The 22,574-nt window shown below is 39.5% G+C and overlaps 1 protein-coding gene across 1 annotated transcript in view; it reads right to left on the minus strand.

The window, feature by feature from the left end:
- ABCB4 (ATP binding cassette subfamily B member 4) overlaps window positions 1–22,574 on the minus strand; it is a 72,543-nt gene that overhangs the window by 20,294 nt on the left and 29,675 nt on the right. The window contains 9 exon segments of the mRNA XM_070517148.1: window positions 1,915–1,942; window positions 1,944–2,116; window positions 3,158–3,241; window positions 5,254–5,323; window positions 7,420–7,532; window positions 9,222–9,374; window positions 11,770–11,946; window positions 19,287–19,369; window positions 19,372–19,447. Coding sequence (XP_070373249.1) covers window positions 1,915–1,942; window positions 1,944–2,116; window positions 3,158–3,241; window positions 5,254–5,323; window positions 7,420–7,532; window positions 9,222–9,374; window positions 11,770–11,946; window positions 19,287–19,369; window positions 19,372–19,447 — 957 coding nt within the window.

Consider the following 22,574-nt stretch of genomic DNA (forward strand, 5'->3'; position numbering starts at 1 on the left):
CTCATATGAGGAATTTAAAATTATGGACTAAGAACAGTTTAGTGGATACCAGGGGAAAGGTGGGGTGGGGGTGGGCACAAAGGGTGAAGTGGTGCACCTACAACATGACTGACAAACATTAATGTACAATTGAAATTTCACAAGATTGTAACCTATCAATAACTCAATAAAAAAAATAACTTCAGACTGGTCAGTCTGAGTTATTTATTCTCTGATCCCTAGAATGGGAGAGTGTTAGCTGGAAGGAACATGGGACATTATTTGGTACAATTTCTCATTTTATATAAGTGGAAAATGAGGATCAGAGAAGTTGGGGCTCTTCTCCAGGATCACACACTGTGAGTAGCAAGGCCAAGACTAATAATCCAAGGTGTTGTGTTGTGTTTGCCATACTGCTCGATTCTTACTGCCCTACTCCCGACAAAATTCTGACAACTTCCAGTGTTAGCCATTTTTACTAGAGTTAAGATTCTATCATCCTAACTAGATTCAAGACGTTTTCTTTCATGTAACTAGTCTAAGAAAATGTTATCTTCATTCTATCTACTGACAATTTTCCCTTCTGAAATGTGGAAAGCAGCAGGGTCAGAGAAGAAAGGAAACAAAGACTACACGATGTTTTCTCAACAGTTAATTGTGACAAACAGAAGTTAAGGAAATGGTGCTCTCAAGTACCCACAGCCAGCAGCCAAGAGGATCTTCAAGAACTTTGGAAACCCAGGGCGTCTCAAGTCCCAGAACCATGAACTGTCCTTCAGATCTGACTCCAGGAGAGGAAGCAGGGTGAGCACGAGAAGGAGGCATTCTAACAGAAACCCAGGGATGACACAAACACTGCGCTGAACTGCAGCTAATGTAGGTTAAGAGAAGGGGAAAGGATTTCATCCCACGTAATTTGTTTAGTGGAAACATGCTTGGTTGGAATTCTAATTTTACCACTTACGTGTCACACATCTGGAGCAAGTCAGCTTCCAAATGCTTTCTTCCCTGTGAGGTGGAGATACAGTCTGCCCCGCGTCACATAACCCTAGAGAAGGCCAGTTCCAGGAATGTTTGTGAAAGGGCTTTATAAAGTGTGGTGCTGTAGAAACTATATCAAAATTTATATTCATTATCTGCTTAACTTCCAAATGTTTCAATAAAGGATAATATTTACGTAAACAAAAGTAAAAAATTCCTGGCTGTAATCTACATTTAAACGTTTAAATGCATGTGCATATAAGAACAAATGTTTAGTAAGTAAAATGTTTATATGTAGATTTAGACACATTTAAACACATAATCCTAGCCATGGCTTTAACTTGTTTCTTAGGTTCCTCATTTGTAAAATCGGGGTAACACAGTACCTGCCTCACAGGATTATTGTGAGGATATAATGAGTTGGTGCATATAAATACTTAGCACAATAATTGGCACATAGTAAGGCCCAAGTACATATTTGCCCAATTGCCCTTCTAGTTAGAATCACAGATCGAAGAATTACTGCCGTCTGGTGGCTGCCCACCTTAATTGTAGAAATCACAGCCAAGAAGAAAAGAACGTCTCTTAAGTACCTGCAAATTCCTACCTCAACAATTCATTTATGTTCTCCGCCCTAGGACTCCTCATCTGTAAAACAGGGGTGACATTTATCTTAACAATTGCATGGGGTTATGAAGTAAAAGGGAAAATGAACTTTGGAAATTCAGAGATTCTCTGTAATAACTACACGTTAGGTGCTTTCTACAGGCTAAAAGCTTTACATTAATTAGCCCATTTTCAAGTTATAGATATTATTATTACAGTAAACTTTCATGCACAGTGTTGACAATTATTAGTTGTGAGCACAATTATTAAAACCCGTATGCCGTAATAAATAATTCAAATAAAACACGTCTAAAAATAATACACGAATTGAAGCCTTATTTGACCCACTTTTCCAGCAGTTTCCAGTTCTTTTTTCTCTTTTGGCATTTCCAGCCAATGTTTTCATTTCAAAAATTCCTGATACAGCAATAATTGGAACAATCGATAACAACAGAAGGGTTAACTGCCAACCATAGATAAATGATATGATAATACCAGTTCCAAGGTTAGCTGTATTCTGTGCAATTAAAGCCAACTTGGTCCTAGTGGCCTGGAAGAGCAAAAGAAGACAGCCAACTGAGTCTTAAGTTGCAAATCCATGAGCTCCAGCCTTTGGCTTCCTGGTCACAGTGATGAGAGAGTTTGTGCCTGTGCTGACATTTTTTCCCTGTGATTACAATAAACCCAAGACACCATACTCGACTCATGAGGCTTGGCAGGTTTTTCTTTGATTATGCCTTTCAACTCTCATTTCTCTCCTGCCCACATGAATTCAGTATTACAGAACCACGTAATTGGCTGCTCTGCTTTGGGGATAGGCTGTGGGGCACATGGACTTTTTCATGAAGGCAATGTTTAAAGAGGAAACTAACCCCAGTGTACTCTGGTCATTTTAAAGACCATCTGCTTCAAACGTGTAAGAGGGAAATTTACATACTCCAAGACCATCTGTTGCAAAGTGTACATATCCTAAGAGACCATCTGCCATAAAGCACATAAAAGGTCAATCACTGTTTATATCGCTCAGAAATCAAGGGCTGTTGTAGCAGACACTGCAGTTGACTCTGGCCACTCTCCTGCGTTGTGTGGAAGCTGTGAGCCTCAGAGCAACAGATCTCAGCTCCGGGGGGGAGGGGACCCAAGTCAGGGCGAGCACAACATTCCCAGGAGCTGGTTCTTGATTCAGGGTGGGGCACATGACCCAGATTAGCCTGAATTAGACTTAAGGGAAGGGTGTTTGTTTGGAGGTAGGAGGTACAGATGTGTGCTCTCTTTCACTGGACGGGAAACAAGGAAGCCTGTGGCTCTAGTTGCTACTGGCAGCCATCTTGTGGCCATGAGGAACAAGCCTTAAGTTGAAGCCAACACTGAGGACTGAAAGCCATGCAGAGCCACACAGACAGAGAACCTGGGTCCTTCATCACATTTTTGAACCAGTGGATCAATCAACCCTTCCTCTTTATTGTTTAGGCCAGTTTGAGTTGAGTTTTCTGTTATTTCCAGCTGAGGGCAGCTTAATGGATGCAGTCATACCATATGTTTATTCAAAACCGTGTTAAAGAAAAACAATAGAAGAGTGCAGTCTACACACTCCTTGGACTCCGGAGGCATTAGTTGCAAGTCTTGTGGAAAGTGCACCAGTACTGTTTTTATGATCTCCAAACCAGCTCCTGTCCTACGGCACAAAATACAGCTGTAAACTAGTTCAAAATTAAAACAAAACAAGCAAAGAGAATCTGATGAAACTTCCCAAACCTTCAATGCTGAGGAAATATCTACACTAAACTGAGGTACTGGAGACCTCACATGCAGTGCAGAGCCCTGGTCCCTGCCCTGAGCCCCCCGCCCCCTGAGTCCATGAGGACTGAAGCCCCCAGGCTGCTCTGCTGTGACAAGGAGAGCACCACTGATGGGGGGCAGGAGTAGGGATCTTCTCCAGATTGCTGCTGTGCTCCCTGCTGCTTCCCATGAGGTTGCAGGGGCACGTGGGCGCTCCAGCACCCAAGCCTCACAACTTGTACCATGGACACTTCCTCCCTGATATGGTGGTGGTGTCTCTCTCATAAAGGGTCGGGGGAGCTGTGCTGGACAGGGCTCTTTCTTGTAAATGCTAGGCATGAGAAAATCAGCCCTGGTTTCTCACCATGTTTCTGTTTTTTTAAAACAAGGATTAAAAGTGTGTATCTTAGGGGCTGGCCCAGTGGTGTAGTAGTTAAATTCATGTGATCCGCTCAGGCGGCCCGGGTTTTGCCTGTTCAGATTCTGGACACACAGACCTACACACTGCTCATCAGGCCATGTTGTGGTGGCGTCCCACAAACAAGAACTTGAAGGACTTACAACTAGGATATATGACTATGTACAGGGGCTTTAGGGAGAAGAAGAAAAAGAGTGTATCTTAGATATGATCTTAATTGTTACTCATCCATAGCATCTTTTAGTTTAACATAAAGTAATTTTCCTTATATAGCAACAGTTTAAAAGATATTGAGAAAGGGGGCCAGCTCCGTGGCCGAGCGGTTCAGTTCGCGCGCTCCGCTGCGGCCCAGGGTTCGGATCCTGGGCGCGGACATGGCACCGCTCGTCAGGCCACGTTGAGGCAGCGTCCCACATCCCACAGCTAGAAGGACCTGCAACTAAGATATACAACTGTGTACCGGCGGGGGGGGGGGGTGTTGGGGAAAAAAAAAAGATATTGAGAAAAGCTTTGCAAACTCAAACTTGCTCAAAATATGATATCTGCTATGTGCCCTTTTGTGAACAGGAATGTAATCAATTCCTGTCAATTGGATGGATAATATTGTGGCCCCCTCTGAAGCCTTCTCTATAAAAATAGAGAATTCATGTTTGCACATTTTCCCACGTGTCCTACACTAGACTGTGAACTTCCCAAAAGTGCAGATAATGCATTTATAGTCTCAGCTACCAGCACACTGTCTGGTATACAGTAGTAATAACTGAGTGAATTAATGTGAAAACGGAGCTCAAATAAGATAGAAACAAAACTCAATTACCAACACCTGGGAAAACCTATAATTAGTATGGTCAATTGTGGTACATGAATACTACCAACCACTTTTCCTTTGTTTAAAGGAAATCCTGGAGTCTCAAATGAGTCCCAGGGGCCTACAGAGAATCCAGAGAAGAGACACAGGTCCCAGAAATGGTAGTGTCCACATGGATAGAGATGGCTGCAAAGCAAGCCAAAAAATCTACCTAAATTAAGCCTACTCCCATGAAAACCCTGAGAGGTCTTTGGATACTAAAGGACCAGGACAATGTGCAGGGCCCTGACCAGTCCTTGGGTGAACACCTTGGAGGGAGGCGGGACATGAACTGCAATTCAGGAATGCTGTGGAAGAGCAGGTGACAGGAAGAGGCTGATGAAACAGAAGGCATTCTCCAGGGCACGCTCCTACTTGTGTTTTTTTTTTAAAGATTGGAACCTGAGCTAACATCTATTGCCAATCTTCTTTTTTTCTTCTTCTTCTCCCCAAAGTCCCCCAGGACATAGTTGTACATTCTAGTTGTGAGTGCCTCTGGTGTGCTATGTGGGACACCACCTCAGCATGGCCTGATGAGCGGTGCCATTCTCTGCGTCCAGGATCCAAACTGGGGAAACCCTGGGCTGTCGAAGCGGAGTGCACGAACTTAACCACTTGGCCACGGGGCTGGCCCCGCTCCTACCTGTCTTAGCATTGCTTTAAAAGCCATTGACCGAAAGTTTGTGGTGAGGATCTCACCAGCTTTCCCAAATTGTCGGTGTCGCAATCCAATGTACACATCAGGATAGATGCGGAGAGGGCTGATGGCCACTCTGAGTTTATTATAACCAGTGTTTCAATATATACATAGCTTACATCTGTTAAACATACACAGGTGTTCTGGATGAAGTAATTAGCGAATGCCAAGAATTCTTAGTGATTTCTCAAGGAGCCCTCCCTTGGCCTCTGTTTTGATATTATCATGTTATTGCTGTGCTCTTATATTTTTATCTCGGAGCAGGCAAGGTTTCTTAGGCAACGGTCCCTCCTACTCCTGATATCGATATTGTTTCTCCATCTGTGCCCCCGAGCGGCCGCAGCCTGGCTTAGGTTGCCCCCCCAGGGGGTCTTACCCGTCATTGGCTAACCGGCCTTCTCACCTCTGGGTCATAGTTTGTTGGGAAGCTTTTTCCAGTGATTATTAACCCTTCCTGTGTCAGGGGCGGCTACACAAATGTGAAACCTTAGTTGAGAAAAAAACCCATTATTCCTTTTGATCATCACTAGTATTCTGACACAAGTGGGTGTATTCACAGTGATTTTTACATTCCTTATATGTTAATCAACTATTCAAATAACAAAAGTATATGACCAAATACTAACTCAAAGTCCCAACCTAAAATTCATGTACTGCTAAATCATTAGTTTGCAGCAGACTCATAAGACCAAAAACCTTAAAAGTGTCCAGTTCTGGCTTCTGAACCATTCTAAATAGGTTTCCTTTTCAAAACTTTCAATGACAACATCTCAGTGAGAATAATATTGTATTTAATTACAACTTCCAGTGTGTTCTGAATACTTTAAACAAAACGGTCAAAAATGGAAGTAAAAGTCTACACAGGAATGCATTTTGGTTCATGTAGTGTGGAGGGGGGGAGGCTGTCTAGAGTATCAAGCCCCCAGTGAGTTTGCTGGTTCCCTGTCACAGCTCCCCCTGCTCTCACATTGGGGAACAATTAGGCTACTCTTCCTCCCCAAGCATCCTTGCCAAACAATTTCCCTCTTTCTAATTCTACCATGTTCAAACTAGAGAGTAACCCAGATGTCCACAGCTGGGCTTGCTTCCGGGCATCTTGGATGGGTGGGAACCTCCAGTCACACTGAGTGTCGTAGGTGTGTGGTGGAGTGGATACCGGAGAGGACACATCAGAAGTCTATACTAAGCCAGGAGGATGGGTGCTCATGCTGCCTGGGGTGAGTCTGCCCCAGGTGTCCAGGACCAGACTGCCTGGTCTCCTCCTTCCTTTGCCGGCAGATTGCTCAAGGCCAATGTGGGCACCACAGTTCTATCCATCAGCCCTCTGTTCGTGCAGCCTCCAAAACCCACTTACATAACTAGCTCCATTCCCTAACACACCAGTGCTTGGGGCTGGATAGGATCAAGTTGCTGCTAGAAAGGCAATAATTTCTAAAGGAAAAGCTTGGCTTACTTTTGCCATTGGTTTAGCAATGATAAAAGACAAGCATGCTAGGCATGACTAGCAAACATTATTTACTGACTTCAGGAATTGAGTTGGAAAACCCCATGTGGTGCTCACTGAGTTAAAGAGACAAAAGAAATTGGGCAAAAGTCTAGGTAGATAAGTACAATCAGAGCAAGGTTTACCTGTTCATTTTGGCCAGGTCCACAATATTTATATACAACATAATGCATGTTCTTGCAAATAGTTCATCAATTAAGGAGGAAAAGATCAGAGAATTTACTTGATATTATGTAAAGAGTAATAACAAAAAAAGAGAATGCCATTGTGCTGATTTTTCCCAGTTTATAAATAGTTGAGTTTAACTGGTTCTCCTTTGAATTCCAGTCTCCTTTTTCCTTGGTCATGAATGTTTGCTGAGGGCAAACCTGTAACCTAATATAATTTAGCACACCGGGAAGTCAGAATTCCTTCTGCTACGGAGGCTGCCCTCTAACAGAGCCCTGTGCCAGTTGTGTTTGCCATTCATTTCAGTCTGAGATTTGGAAGCTCTATTAGGCTTTGATTAGTTGATAATTAATCTATACTAGTAGGTAATAAAAATCTAATTAATAGATAATCTATATTCTCTAATTGAATATAGACTCAATGAGAAGATCTAATCATAGGTACCTACCTGAAGGAAGCAAGTAAAAAAAGAAATCATTCCCAGACCTAAAAAAAGTAATGAGAACATGTTGCACTTCTCCTGCTTTATTTCACCATCCCCTGGTCCAAAAATCTACAAAAGAACATTTAAAATACCCACTTGGATTACACGGTCCTCGTTTATTCCTCCCATAAATAATGGCTTTAGCATCACATTTTTAAAACTAGGCTTTGAATATGTGGCTTTTTACTGTGGTAAAATACATAACATAAAGTTTACCATTTTAACCATTTTTAAGTGTACAATTCAGTGGCATTAGGTACATTCACAGTGTTGTGCAACCTTCAGAACCTTTTCATCATCCCAACTGAAACTCTGTACCCGTTAAAAAGTAACTCCCCCTCAGCCCTCCCTCAGCCCTCTGGGAACCACCACTCTTTCTGTCTCTATGAATCTGAGGACTGTGGTTATGAACATGGGGTGAAACACTGCGTATGCACAGTGCATGGTTGCACATTTCAGTGTTTGTTCTTCTTCCTCTCCACTCGCTGTTCCCTCTGCCTGAATTCCTCCCTGACCCAGCCCCTGCCCTCCACCCCTCACCCCACAGGGCCTCTGCCCAGAGAAGCCTCCCCTAACCAAGTTAAGTGACACAACACCCCGTCTCCAGCCTCTCTATGGCCCGATCCTGCTTCTAAAACACTTGCTATCCCCGGACACATTACATATTTCCTTTTCATCTGTGTGTTGTATGTATGTCTGTGCCAACAGATAGTACACTATTTGAGGGCAGCACGTGGTTTATTTTGTTTCCTGCTGTATCTCCAGTGCCTTGAGCAGCATTTGGCACAAAGGAGATGCCCAAAAACATAAGTACAGTCCACACAGCTCTTGAATTGCAAGAGAGCCAGAGATTGCTTTATTTCGTAATTGAAAAACATCTAGATAGTTCTTTCTAATTTATTTATTGTTTGGCTTGTGGTCTTAATTGTAGACCAATTCCAATGTCACAAGCATAATACACTCTTAACATGATGGAGAATAATTTATCTTCAACAAAAAAGTCTCTCCAACAATGTCAGAGGTTGACTAGATTATACAATATAAATGCTGAGTTTTACTGAGCCTTAGATATCTCTGATAACTTCCTATAAATATTCCCCAAAGAATTTAATAGTTCGATAATATGAGTTTTCCTTCTTAGTCTCAGAGTCCCCAAGCCTTGGAAGGATTACCAAACAATGATGTGGTGGTTTTAACTTTTTGAAAATTTACTATGAGGCAGACACTCTTAAATGCTTTCCATATAGTTACCTATATAATCTCTTTAATTCTCAGCCATCCTGTGAGGTAGGTTTATTTTATAGATGAAGAAACTCAGGTACGGCAAGGGAGAGCATCTTGCCCAAGTTTGCACAGCTATTAAGCGGTGAGGTTGCTCTGTGCCCAGAGCTTGGCCTCTTAAACACTATGACTTGAACTCTCCCCTCCCCCACCCGCTCCCAGCCTTCCTGTGAGATGCGCCTCTCCTCTCCACGTGGGATGGGGATCATCACCTGACACCAGTTTCACCCAAATCAAGGGAGCTAATTACAATGTGTTCTTCAGTGATTTTACAGTTTATAGTTTCATTAATATTGTAACTTGGAGCAGTTCTACTTTTTTTTTTGTCTCACAGCTTTCCTCAAAAGGGAATTAAAAACTTTGGCTTAATTTAATTTGAGGCTGCTTTACTCCAATATGGACCCAGTGCTGAGGTTGGAATGAGAACTGATTTAATGATGAACTGATTTAATTCAAGCTGTTAAGTGACGTTTTCACACTTAGTGCTATCATCTCTGAAAATATGATAGAAAATGCTGGCTGAAGTGCCCCATTGGCAATGGCACATACTGTTCCCACCACAAAGTAGGGCCATTCCGTTTTATTCAGTTTCAGAATCTTCAGAAAAGACGCTGGTGGCATAGTTTCATCCTAGAACACATACATATCAGGACACACTGGTGATAACACAACAGTTAGCAGAGTTTGTAGACATGGAAGAGGACACATGAAAGTGTCCTCAAGGCATTTGCACACTAGGTGCAGAGACTGACCAGTCTACAGCAAACCACTAGAGTAGGACAGTATATTATAAAATGTTAACAATGTCCATTGATTACACAGCATAAAGTGAGCGTGAGTTGTTCACCCAAGAAACAGTCTTCATGGTGTGACCAGCCCATCCCTATTCCAGCCTGAGCAGAGTGAGCAGAAGCAGGATTTTGGCACAAAATGCCTTAAAATTCAAGTCCCAACTCAACTCAGGGATGATGTTGGAGTCAAAAGAGACAATGCCCATGAATAGATAGGTAAAGATCCTTACAAATGTAGGATACCATTATTAACCTGAGAACATGGGCCTGGTCTTGTCACCCCCAGAACCTTGCGCAGTGATGCCTTTTCTGTGACATGTTCCCAACTCACAAAAACAAATTAATTATCCCCCTTTTCTTTTACCGCTGTTCCTGCACAGACTTCTTTTATTTCATAGCTTAGCTTGTTCCATGATTTTTTTCCTATTTGTTTACAGTCTCCTTTTCTAATACGTGATCTTTTTTTTTTTTTTTAAGATGAAGACTATGTCTTTATATCCCTAGAAACTAGCCCAACGCCTGGCACACATCAGATTCTCAGCAAATGTTGAACTCAATATCTGGTCAAGCATGAAGAAATTAGGTCATATAAAGGAGAATATTCTGACTATAGAGGTAGTTTAATATTAAACTAGATACAAAAGGTGCCTATGGAATCCCATAGCCTTATGGTCATTTACTAGGCCATGTTTCTGTCACTACGAAACAGAGAACAAAGCAGTAGGTTCTACTCAGCCTTGACTTTCAACCCAACCATTTTCTCTGTATTTTAGTTGCTTTTTTTCTCCTATTTAACATTATCTTTAAGTCCGGGTCTCCAGCCTGATAAAGGAGCCTTTTCCTTAGGCTGCTCTTCAACACACGCCATAGGTCTTCTCAGGACCCTCTAATCAGACTAAAGTTCTTCCTCTCCTTGGGCATATTGTTTATCCTTCTATGACGGTACTTATGACAATCTTGTGGACTGTGGCATTTTATGCCTCTCCCTCTTTTCTGTGTATTTCTCCAAGAGAAGTGCTCCTCTAAAATACCAGACTCTAAAGGTTTAGCAGCATAACTCTCAAGATAAATGAGGAAGTGAAAAGTGGATGCTTCCAAAGCCAAAAAGGGGGAAACTGTTTATCTTACTTACGATAATGCAGCTCCACAACTGTATAATTGCTATTCTTTCCATAAATATACCAAGATTAAGACCTCTAAGAGAGCCCTTGTAATTTCTGCAGTAAATAATATTATGGGCAGAGAAAAACAGACACAATGAACTCTCAGTATGATTAGCTGCTTCAGGCCAACATGAGAGTAAAATTAAACTCAGGCTTTATCAATAAATAACATCAAAATTATTCTCAAACAATTTCTTGAAATAAGAAAATATCTTTTCTTAGAATGAATTCCTTCTCCATATAAGTTTCTATTAACTTGAATTAATAATATCCCAACTCTTCAGGTGAGAAATGTTAAAGAATGTACAATTTTGCTATTTCTTGCCAGTCTCCCCTTTTTCTTAGTAAGAGAATTCCAATCTAATTCAGAGTGGCAATGCACACAGTAAAAAGATTCAATTTTCTCTCCTCCCTTGTAGTTAGGTAGGGCCAAGTGATTAAGTTATGGCCAATGACATATAAGTAACAGTATTGTGTGGGACTTCTGGAAAATCTCTCGTTTCTTGCTGCTTCTTGGAACATGGATGCAACAGCTGGAGCTTCAAGAGTCATTCTAGATCACTGCGGATGGAAGCCCCGTGCCAGGATAGTGAGGATAAAGATGAAAGGAGCCTGAATCTGTAGTAACTGTAGAGCCACTATTCCAGCCCTGCGTTTCTCACCTCTAAGATTTTTGTCATGTGAAAGAGAAATAAAAACTCTTAATTTGCTTAAATTGATGTTATTCTGTGTTTCCTAGTATAGGCAATCAAATGTATCCTACCTAATAGAACGTGCAATTCTCAGGGCCTCTTCCTTTAGACAAGTCTTATTTATCTCTGGATCTCAAAGATAAATGTGATATCTAATGTTAATATTAAGCATCATCTATTTTTTCCATTGGAAACCCATTTTTAATTGGAATTGATTTCAATTCATTGTCAAATACATTTAAACTTTGAAATTTCCTTTTTTCAAAAAGAGTACAGCTCTTAGTAGGAATAACCTCTGCCTGCAATATACTTGCAAGGCTAAGAATTTCAACAGCAAAACACACAATAAAAGATTTAATTCAATTAAAAAACAACCAACAAGTTCAAAGGTTTCCACATTAATGCCATTTTGATACTTTCAAGAATTCATAAGGCTTTTATGAGTAGAATTCTTAAATATGCGAGATTTCCAGCCATTTGGGGCCATACCCACGGCAGCCTTTTCATCGTTTAATTCAATGGCAAATTCTTCTGACTGGAGCTCGTCTCCTAATGTCTGAAAGAAGAGCAAAACGTTAAATTGTGCACATGTGTGTGTGTGCGTGCATGCATATGTATATGTATGTCCAGATGGAGATAACCTCCAAGGTTATAACCATAAAGCCACTTTGCATGTTATGTGTGTCAAGACTTTTTAGATTCCATAACAGCTTCTCAATCAAGGTTAGCTGCAAAACTGTAAAGAAGTGTATCAACACACAGAAGTAAAAAAGGTTAAAAGGACAGAAAGGTGACGTTCTATTTGAACAATATGAAAATTGTATTATAAAAGTATTTCTAAAAATTAAAAGGCAAATTTTTCATCATCCAGTAAGTATGTAGGAATTTCCTCAATACTCAAGAATCCACAGAACAAATCATGACCACCATGAAAGGGAAGAAGAATAAATACAAACACTACCAGGGACTCATTTTTAAAGATACAAACAAGGAAAAGCTAGTCACTCCCCACAGGAGGCAATTAATCTGTTTTCCTTATGACTGATTCTCTGTCTTCCTTACACTCCTGCTCAGACTCACACCTCACCCCAGGTGACACAACCTGCAGGCTCTGCTTCATTGCCAGCTTTGGGATCAATTCTCTCCTTAAGGGGGGCCGGGATGGAGGGGTAATTTAAAGACCTCTAGCTCAATGCCGGGTCAGAGAACATCAAGACAACCTTGTTGGAATCTAACTTTGAGTCTGGTTCCATGTTTGCTTCCTCCATCTCTAAGGACACAGCTAAATGGTTTGTCCAGGACCTCAGTCCTTGTAGTACTGTCTTGTTCTTACTCCTCTCCTTCAGGCCCTGTCCCCAACTCAATCCCATGGCTAGGGCCCAACTGCACCTACAGTAGCCTGTCTGTCTTGATCTCTGCATATTACTTGGTGCTAGCTTTCCAGTTGTGCTTTCAACAACTAACAGAATTTTGCACATATGCTTATATATTGCCTTGAACAACAATACAAAGATATGTTCTGATTGGTAGACTTCCTTAGTTACTTATAACTGGAACTATTTATACCATCTCTCAACCAAACCCAACCTAAAGACTTCCATCCACTCCCACACTGCTACCAGATTCATTTTCCTGAAGGGCAGCTCTGCTCAAATCATGCCCCAGCTCAAAAATCTTCCACAGCTCCCCAACACATGCTTGAGCCTGGCTCCGCAAAAATCTGGCTCATGGCAAGTTAAACTGGACCACCTCTTATGAATGCCTCCCCTTATCTTTTCCTCCTTTTCTAATTTCATCCATGCTATCAAGCGGTCCATCTCGATGGATAGTTTTTCCACTAAGCCCATTCTGATTTTAGCCTTCTCCTATGACCAAATGACCATTACCTCTTTCTCTCTCATAATATTTTTTTCTGTGCCTTACTTAAAGCCCTCATTTAGTGGATGCTGAGGTCACTGAGCTCCAAAGCCAAGATAGCCACTTTTCACAGGTGGTAAAAAGTATATTTAAAGCCAAAATCCCTCATTTCTTATACCTGAATATACTTCTGCTGGCTCAAATATTTAATTGGAAAAAGTAAAACAATAGGGGCCAGCCTGTTGGTGCAGTCATTAAGTTCACGCACTCCTCTTCAGCGGCCTGGGCTTCACGGGTTCGGATCCCGGCTGTGGACCTACACACTGCTTATCAAGCCATGCTGCGGCAGGCATCCCACATATAAAATAGAGGAAGATGGGCACAGATGTTAGCTCAGGGCCAATCTTCCTCAGCAAAAAAAGGAGGACTGGTGGCAGATGTTAGCTTAGGCCTAATCTTCCTCAAAAGAGAAAAAAAAAGTAAAACAATAAATGTTGAAAGGAAACAAGGGTGAATATCCTTTCTAAGAACAACCCCATGGATTGTAATTAGTCTTTGGGTGGTGAACATGATGCAATCTACACAGAATTCTAAATATATTACAATGTGCATCTGAAAGTTATATAATGTTATAATCCAATGTTACTGCAATAAAAAAAAGAAAGAACAACCCCAAATCCTGAAGACACAGAAGAAAAAAATGATTATCTAATTACATACAATTTTAGAGCTTTTTTATGGCAGCCAAACAAACAACAAAGTGAAATTGAAAGAACAAAGCAGGAAAAATATTTCTAATACACACAAGAGAAGAGCATATTTCCTTTTTATGCAAGGACTGCTTATAAATCAATAAGAATATTATAAACAACCCAACAGAAAAAAGGCCTAATACAGGAACAGATTCTTTCACAGAGAAAAAATACAAATGGCCAATGAACGTGTGAAAAGATGCTCAATCTCATGAATAATTAAAGAAATCTGGATATATTATTTAGCTCTTTTAGGCTATCAAAGATGAAACGTAAATGCTAAATGGCTGTCAGTGGTTATCAGCAGGGGTTTGCATTATGGGAGACTTTCAAATTTCTGAGATAGCTATGTTTGGATTTTTTAAAATGCTTTGATTTTTAAAAATAAGAATGCATTACATTTATAATCAGAAAAAAATTAAGATACATTTAAAAGAAACAACTAAGAGCTAATAGTCAACCTAATAGAAAAGCAGTGATCATTCTGCTTAGAAACAAAACCAAGAAAAGGTTGTATTAACATTATGTTGGTCTTTGGAGATTGAGGAAAACGAAGCGGCATTAGCTTGAGCATTTAGTGAACTCTCTGGCTCACTGGGGCTCTTTCCTCCATCTCTCCAACAGTACTAACAAGTAAAAGGTAAGGCAAAACCAAAATCAGAAGTGGGAAATGTGTGAGTATCAATGCAAAGAAGTTGAAAAGGCCTAAGAATATAGGATGTCAGAGCTGGTAGAAACATCATTGGTCATCTTAGCGCAGGCCATCCTCATTTAAAAGTGAGGACGCGAAAAGCCAATGGCTTGCCCAAACCCATTGCTCAGTTGGTGACAGGCCTTTTCTATCACACCAGGCCACTGTTCAGTCTTTAATTGTACAACTTTTCCTAGGAGAGAAAGCCTAGGGAATAGGATATAGAAAGGTCAGAGCTGACTGTATCCCTTTGGCAGTCTTCCAGCCTAAAGTCTTGATGAGAGCAGAAGGTCATTCTTTCAGGGGCACAGGAATAGGCCAACCAGGGGAGAAAGTGGTTACCTCATCCGAGGACCCAGCATCTCATCACTGGCAAAACCGCAGAGCCTTAGTGACCATCAATGAAATGAAAACTAAAAGTGAATTAAAGTAACATTATATATACTTTTTAACCAGTGAAATGATAGGGACCTATGATGGCTAAGCCATATGGAAGCCATTAACAAAGACACTATGATTAATCCCCTCCTGCTGGAGAACAAACATTCCCTAGCAAATTGAAGCAAGAGTTATAAAACTTTCTATCTTTTCATTTTATATTTTCATTTTGGGGACTTTGTAAATTTCAATAACTATTATTTCTCATGCATTTATTTTGTGTCAGGTGCTTCTTTTTAAAAATTAAATAACAACATTATTGAGACATAATTCACTTACCATAAAATTCACCCTTTTAAAGTGGTTTTTAGTATATTCGGGTGTTTATTTCTTAACTTTATAACAACCTCAAATGGTAGGTTTAGTATTTCAAATATGGAAACTGAAGCTCAGAGGAGATAAGTTACATGTTAGAAAACAAAACAATTTTTTTTTTACTTTTTATTAAGATTATGATAGTTTACAACCTTGTGAAATTCCAGTTATACATTATTATTTGTCAGTTATGTTGTAGGTGTACCCCTTCATCCTTTGTGCCCACTCCCCATCCCCCTTTCCCCTGGTAACCATTAATCTGTTCTCTTTGTCTACATGTTTAACTTCCACCTATGAGTGGAGTCATACAGAGATTGTCTTTCTATATCTGGCTTATTTCACTTAACATAATACCCTCAAGGTCCATCCATGTTTTGTGAATGGGATGATTTTATCCTTTTTCATGGCTGAGTAATATTCCATTGTATATATGTAACATATCTTCTTTATCCACTCATCAGTTGATGGGCACTTAGGTTGCTTCCATGTCTTGGCTATTGTAAATAATGCTGCAATGAACATTGGAGTGCATGGGACTTTTGGAATTGCTGATTTCAAGTTCTTTGGATAGATACCCAGTAGTGGGATGGCTGGGTCATACAGTATTTCTATTTTTAATTTTTTGAGAAAACTCCATACTGTTTTCCATAGTGGCTGCACCAGTTTCATTCCCACCAGCAGTGTATGAGGGTTCCTTTTTCTCCACAACCTCTCCAACATTTGTCACTTTTTGTTTTGGTTATTTTTTCCATTCTAATGGGTATAAGGTGATATCTTAGTGTAGTTTTGATTTGCATTTCCCTGATGCTTACTGATGATGAGCATCTTTTCATGTGTCCATTGGCCATCCGTATATCTTCTTTGGAGAAATGTCTGTTCATGTCCCCTGCCCATTTTTTGATTGGGTTGTTTGATTTTTTGTTGTTGAGTTGTGTGAGTTCTTTATATAGAATAGAGATTAACCCTTTGTCAGATATATGACTTGCAAATATTTTTTCCCAATTGGTGGGTTGTTTTTTTTTTGTTTCAATCCTGTTTTCCCTTGCCTTGAAGAAGCTCTTTAGTCTGACAAAGTCCCATCTGTTTCTTCTTTCTATTGTTTCCTTTGTCTGAGAAGACATGGTGTCTAAAAGGATCTTTTTGATACTGATGTCAAAGAGTGTACTGCCTATATTTTCTTCTAGAAGCCTTATGGTTTCAGGTCTTATTTTTAGGTCTTTGATCCATTTTGAGTTTATTTTTGTGAATAGTGGAAAAGAATTGTCAATTTTCATTATTTTACATGTGGCTGTCCAGTTTTCCCAGCACCATTTGTTGAAGAGACTTTCTTTTCTCCATTGTATGCCCTCAGATCCTTTGTTGAAGATTAGCTGTCCAGAGATGTGTGGTTTTATTCCTGAGCTTTCAATTCTGTTCCATTGATCTGTGCACCTGTTTTTGTACCAGTACCATGCTGTTTTGATTACTGTAGCTTTGTAGTATGTTTTGAAGTCAGGGATTGTGATGCCTCCAGCTTTGTTCTTTTTTATCAGGATTACTTCAGCAATTTGGGGTCTTTTGTTGCCCCATATGAGTTTTAGGATTCTTTGTTCTATTTCTGTAAAGAATGTCATTGGGATTCTGATTGGGATAGCATTGAATCTGAAGATTGCTTTAGGTAGTATGGACATTTTAACTATGTTTATTCTTCCAATCCATGTTCATGGAATGTTTTTCCATCTCTTTATGTCGTCATCAATTTCTTTCAGGAAAGTCTTCTAGTTTTCGTTGTATAGGTCTTTCACTTCCTTGGTTAAGTTTATCCCAAGGTATTTTATTCTTTTTGTTGGGATTGTGAATGGGATTGTGTTCTTGAGTTCTTTTTCTGTTAGTTCATTGTTAGTGTATAGAAATGCTACTGATTTGTGTAAGTTGATTTTATACCCTGTGACTTTGCTGTAGCTCTTGATTATTTCTAATAGCTTTCCTATGGATTCTTTGGGGTTTTCTATGTATAAGATTATGTCATCTGCAAACAGTGAGAATTTACTTCTTCATTGCCTATTTGGATTCCTTTTATTTCTTTTTCCTGCCTAATTGCTCTGGCCAAAACCTCCAGTACTATGTTGAATAAGAGTGGTGAGAGTGGACACCCTTGTCTTATTCCTGTTCTCAGAAGGATGGCTTTCAGTTTTTGCCCATTGAGTATGATGTTGGCCATGGGTTTGTCATATATGGCCGTTATTATGTTGAGGTACTTTCCTTCTATACCCATTTTACTGAGAGTTTTTAGCATAAATGGATGTTGGGTCTTGTCAAAAGCTTTCTCTGCATCTATTGAGATGATTGTGTGGTTTGTTTCTCATTTTGTTAATGTAGTGTATCACGTTGATTGGCTTGTGAATGTTGAATCATCCCTGTGTCCCTGGTATAAATCCCACTTGATCATGGTGTATGATCTTTTTAATGTATTGCTGTATTTGGTTTGCCAGAATTTTGTTGAGGATTTTTGCATCTTTGTTCATCAGTGATATTGGCCTGTAGTTTTCCTTCTTTGTGTTGTCCTTGCCTGGTTTTGGGATCAGGGTGGTGTTGGCTTCATAGAATGTGTTAGGAAGTGCCCCATCTTCCTCAATTTTCTGGAATAGTTTGAGAAGGATAGGTATTAAATCTTCTTTGAATGTTTAGTAGCATTCTCCAGAGAAGCTATCTGGTCCTGGACTTTTATTTTGGGGGAGGTTTTTGAACAAAGCAAATTTTTTACTTAACTTTTTTGGACCCACACATGCTCCCAAAGAGAAATACTAGAAACAAACCAAGTTTCCAACTTTAGAGAAATGACTAAGCAATCTATTATACATTAATATAACGGACTGCTGTGTAGCCATTAAAATGATAGTATCTAGATGATGTATATCTGGAATGTTAAGAAAAAAAGAACAAAAATATGTACATACATATTAGTTACAGTTATATCAAAGCAAATGCATACACTTTTACAAATATTATAAGAATCATGCTTATAGAAAAAATTTTAGATTTCTTTATTTTGCAAATTTTATTTGCAAAATAAAGTGTCTTGTTCAGCAATAAGACAAACCAATAATTATCAATATCATCTGTTTTAGGAACTAGAATGAATGATTTTTTTTAAAAAGAAAACCAAATTGTTTGCTTCCTAGAGCCAGGAATCCTCCTATTGATTTTATTAGGATCATCTGGGAAGCATTTTTAAATCACCTACGACCTCCCCCAATGACTAGAGATCCTGGCATTGCCCTCTTACTCCTACCACCACTCTGATCGCCCTAATCTTAGGGTGGAAAGGACCTGTTAGTTTGAACACATTCCCCAGACAATTAAGAATCTCTGTCCTGATCCAGCCCTGAAGGCCTAGAGGTTAAAGTTCTGTGCTTTCACCACTCTGGCAGCCCAGGTTCATTCCTGGTCATGGAACCACACCACTCATCTGTCAGTTGCCATGCTGTGGCAGCAGCTCACATAGAAGAACTAGAAGGATACACAACCATGCACTGGGGCTTCAGGGAGAAGAGGGAAAAAAAGGGGGAAGATTGGTAACAGATGCTAGCTCAGGGCAAATCTTTCCACACACACACACAAAAAAGAGAATCTCTGTCCTAAGGAATGAGCTCAAAATGTTTTTGGCATTTTCCTTTATTTTGCTCCTCCCTTGCCTTGAGAGATTCTTTCACTCGTTGTGAATTAAAGTCCCAGATGTATACTTTTAGGCATCTTCCTGAATACTTATTTCTCAGTATGGCATTAGCTGTGTGATATTGTAACAAAGTACAGAACACTATATTGAGGAGCAAACAGCAGGAAAACTTCCTGGGAAGCAGCGACCTGCATTTTGACAAATTTTGAGTACACCCCTTCCTTCCTCATCAGTTCACTGTGGCTTCCTTGGTCCACAATGACTCCATCTCAAGTCCAACAATGACATCTGCATTTCAGACTGTAGACAATCAGTGTGCTATCACAATGGTAGTCTGGCCTTCTCTGGCCTAATGGAGAAAAGGACAAATGTGTGGGGCAGCATGGTTACAAGGTCATCGCACTGTCAATTAACATACACAATTAAGCACATAGATGGACGTGCTCATGGTGGATGAGAGAGTAGCTTACACTCTCCATGTGATTAGGGCACAAAGGCATCACTCATCTATGAAAGGTTTAAGTGAGACTTAGCTTCTGGACCAGGAAGGAGGCCAATCCCTTCAGGATGAGGATGGATAACTCTGGAAGCCTACAGTAGTGTCAGTGTTTACTCCAAAAAACAAGAAAAGGTTTGGCCCTTCTCAAGTGATTTCATACTTGCCTAAGTGGCCCTAGTTCTGAGTTATGTAATATGCTAGAGAGGTTAGCAGAAACCTGTTAGGGGAGTTTTTGCCACATCCAGCCTTCTCCAGAGCAGTTCTGTAGAGTTTCTTTGGAAGTGCCTGATTCTAACTGTAATTATGATGGACTACATGCAGGAAACTTAGGTGAAAATGTACCTCGGAGATCTGGATGGTTCAAAGACCATCTGAATCACAGTCTCTGGAGTGGGGCCAGTAACTCTGATTTTTAACAAGCACCCCAGGTGATGTTTTTCATGCTAAAATCTACAAATCATCCCTCTAAGTGGTTCAGTGAACTCACAAGTTGGTTTGGTGGGTTTATGAATGGCCACTTAAACCCTGGAAAATACTCATCAAATTACCCATGTTATGTCATTAATAGTGATTACTCTTTTTGATACTCACTAGCTCTACTAGCTTGATAAGAACACTCCTACTCGGAAGCAATAAAACCACATCATTAGGACAGTTATTAGACTATAGCTTAATTCACTTAAGTAGTTAAAAGTATAAATTAAAAATGAGAGGCTAAATTCATAATAGCCAAAAAGTGGGAACAATCCAAATGTTCATCATTTGATTAAAAGATAAACACAATGTGGTATATCCATACAATGGAATATTATTGGGTCATAAAAAGGAATGACATCCTGCTACATGTTCCAACATGGATGAACCTTAAAAATATTATGCTAAGTGAAAGAAGCCAGTCACAAAAGACCACACAATGTATGATTCCATTTATATGAAACGTCCAGAATAGGCAAATCCATAAAGACAGAAAGTAGATTAATGGTTACCAAGGGCTATGTATGAGTATGGAATGGGGAGTGACTATTAAATGGGTATGAGGTTTCTTTTTGGTATGATGAAAATATTCTGCAATTAGACAGTGGTCAAGGTCACAAAATCTTGTAACTATACTAGAAACCAGTGAATTTTACATTTGAAAAGGATGAACTTTATGGTATATGAACTATTGCTCAATTTTTTAAAAAAGAGAAGCCATGAAAATTCTGAAAAAGAAGTTAATGAGAGAGGAATATTGCCAGATATTAGAACATAAAAAGCAACTAACACAGTAAAATCCAGGGGATGCTATCACATGAATAGACATTTGATCAATAGAACAAATTAAAGAATCTAGAAATAGATATAAAACATTTAAGAATTAGTATATGATAAATATGGCATTCTCTATCAGTAGGGAAAAGGGGAACTATACAATAAATGGTATTGAGCCAACTGTGTAGTCATTCAGGAAAAAAAATAATGTGGTCTTTCTACTTCAGTCCTTACACTAAAATAACCAGATGAATTAATTGTGCTCAAATATAAAAGAGTTGTACCACAAAAAAGAGAGAGACTAGAGCATATCTCTACTGGACAACATTTAAGACTGTTCTTTGATTTTTAGTATGTAAACCTCAAAGAAGCATTCATAAATATTTACTGATGTGGAAGTAGCATGGCTTGGTCCATGTATGATAAGGCATATAGGAAATACTTTGATCAATCTAATTACATTCATGATACTAATAGTGATGAGTAAACTGCTAACAGTGACTGTGTTATCATTATGATAATAATAGGTTGATGCTATGTCAACATAAAGAAACTGAGGAATGGGGCTCAGACTTGTGAGTGAATGGCTGGTGTGCAGGAGAAACAAAATATGTATTTGTGAATTTAAAAGTTAGCAGCTATCACCCTTAACCAAGAAATTTTGGCTAGAGTAGAGAATTGATGCAAAGAGACTTTTTTTTTCAGAGCTCTCAGACACCCCAGTAATGACAAGACCTTGGCAAATAAATATCCTAGATTCAAGGACACCAGTTATTAAGAAATTTGCTCATATACTGCTGGTGGGAGTGTAAACTGGTACAGCCACTATAGAAAACAGTATGGAGTTTCCTCAGAAAATTAAGAATAGATCTACCATATGATCCAGCTATTCCACTGCTGGGTATTTATCCAAAGAATTTGAAAACAAAAATGCATAAAGATACATGCACCCCTATGTTCATTGCAGCATTACTCACAATAGCCAAGACTTGGAAGCAACCTAGGTGCCCATCAAGGCAAGAATGGATAAAGAAGATGTGGTATATATACACAACAGAATACTACTCAGCCATAAGAAATGATGAAATCTGGCCATTTTTGACAACATAGATGGACCTTGAGGGAATTATGCTAAGTGAAATAAGTCAAAGGGAGAAAGTCAAATACCATATGATGTCACTCATAAGTAGAAGATAAAACAATGACAAACACATAGCAACAGAGATTGGACTGGTGGTTACCAGAGGGGAAGGGGGGAGGGAAGAGGGGGAAAGGGGATTAAGCACATTGTAATTAAGCAATTAGTCTTTGGGTGGTGAACATGAGGTAATCTACACAGAATTTGAAATATATTATGATGCACATCTGTAAGTTATATAATGTTACTGATCCAATGTTACTGCTATAAAAACAAAAATTTAAATTAAAAAAAAAGAAATTTGGAACTTCTGCTAATTTAGGATGAGCGGGGATGAAAGGCAGGCCCAAACAAAGGAAGTACCTTTAACCTTTCTGGAATGTGTGGGAAAAAAAGTATAAAATGGAACCTTTTGGAATCATTTCATAAACTCACCATGGAGGCTCTCTTTTGATTCTATTCTTGCCCCTCCAGGACGGTAACACTATGAGTAGGAGAGTGCACATAGGTATGAAGCACTGTGGTTAGTAACTTTCATTGAAAAATCAAAATACAGTGACGTCAGCATCATAGCGGAGTGGACCTGCC

Source organism: Equus asinus, chromosome 1 (assembly GCF_041296235.1).
Source record: "Equus asinus isolate D_3611 breed Donkey chromosome 1, EquAss-T2T_v2, whole genome shotgun sequence".
Classification (NCBI taxonomy): Eukaryota; Metazoa; Chordata; class Mammalia; order Perissodactyla; family Equidae; genus Equus; species Equus asinus.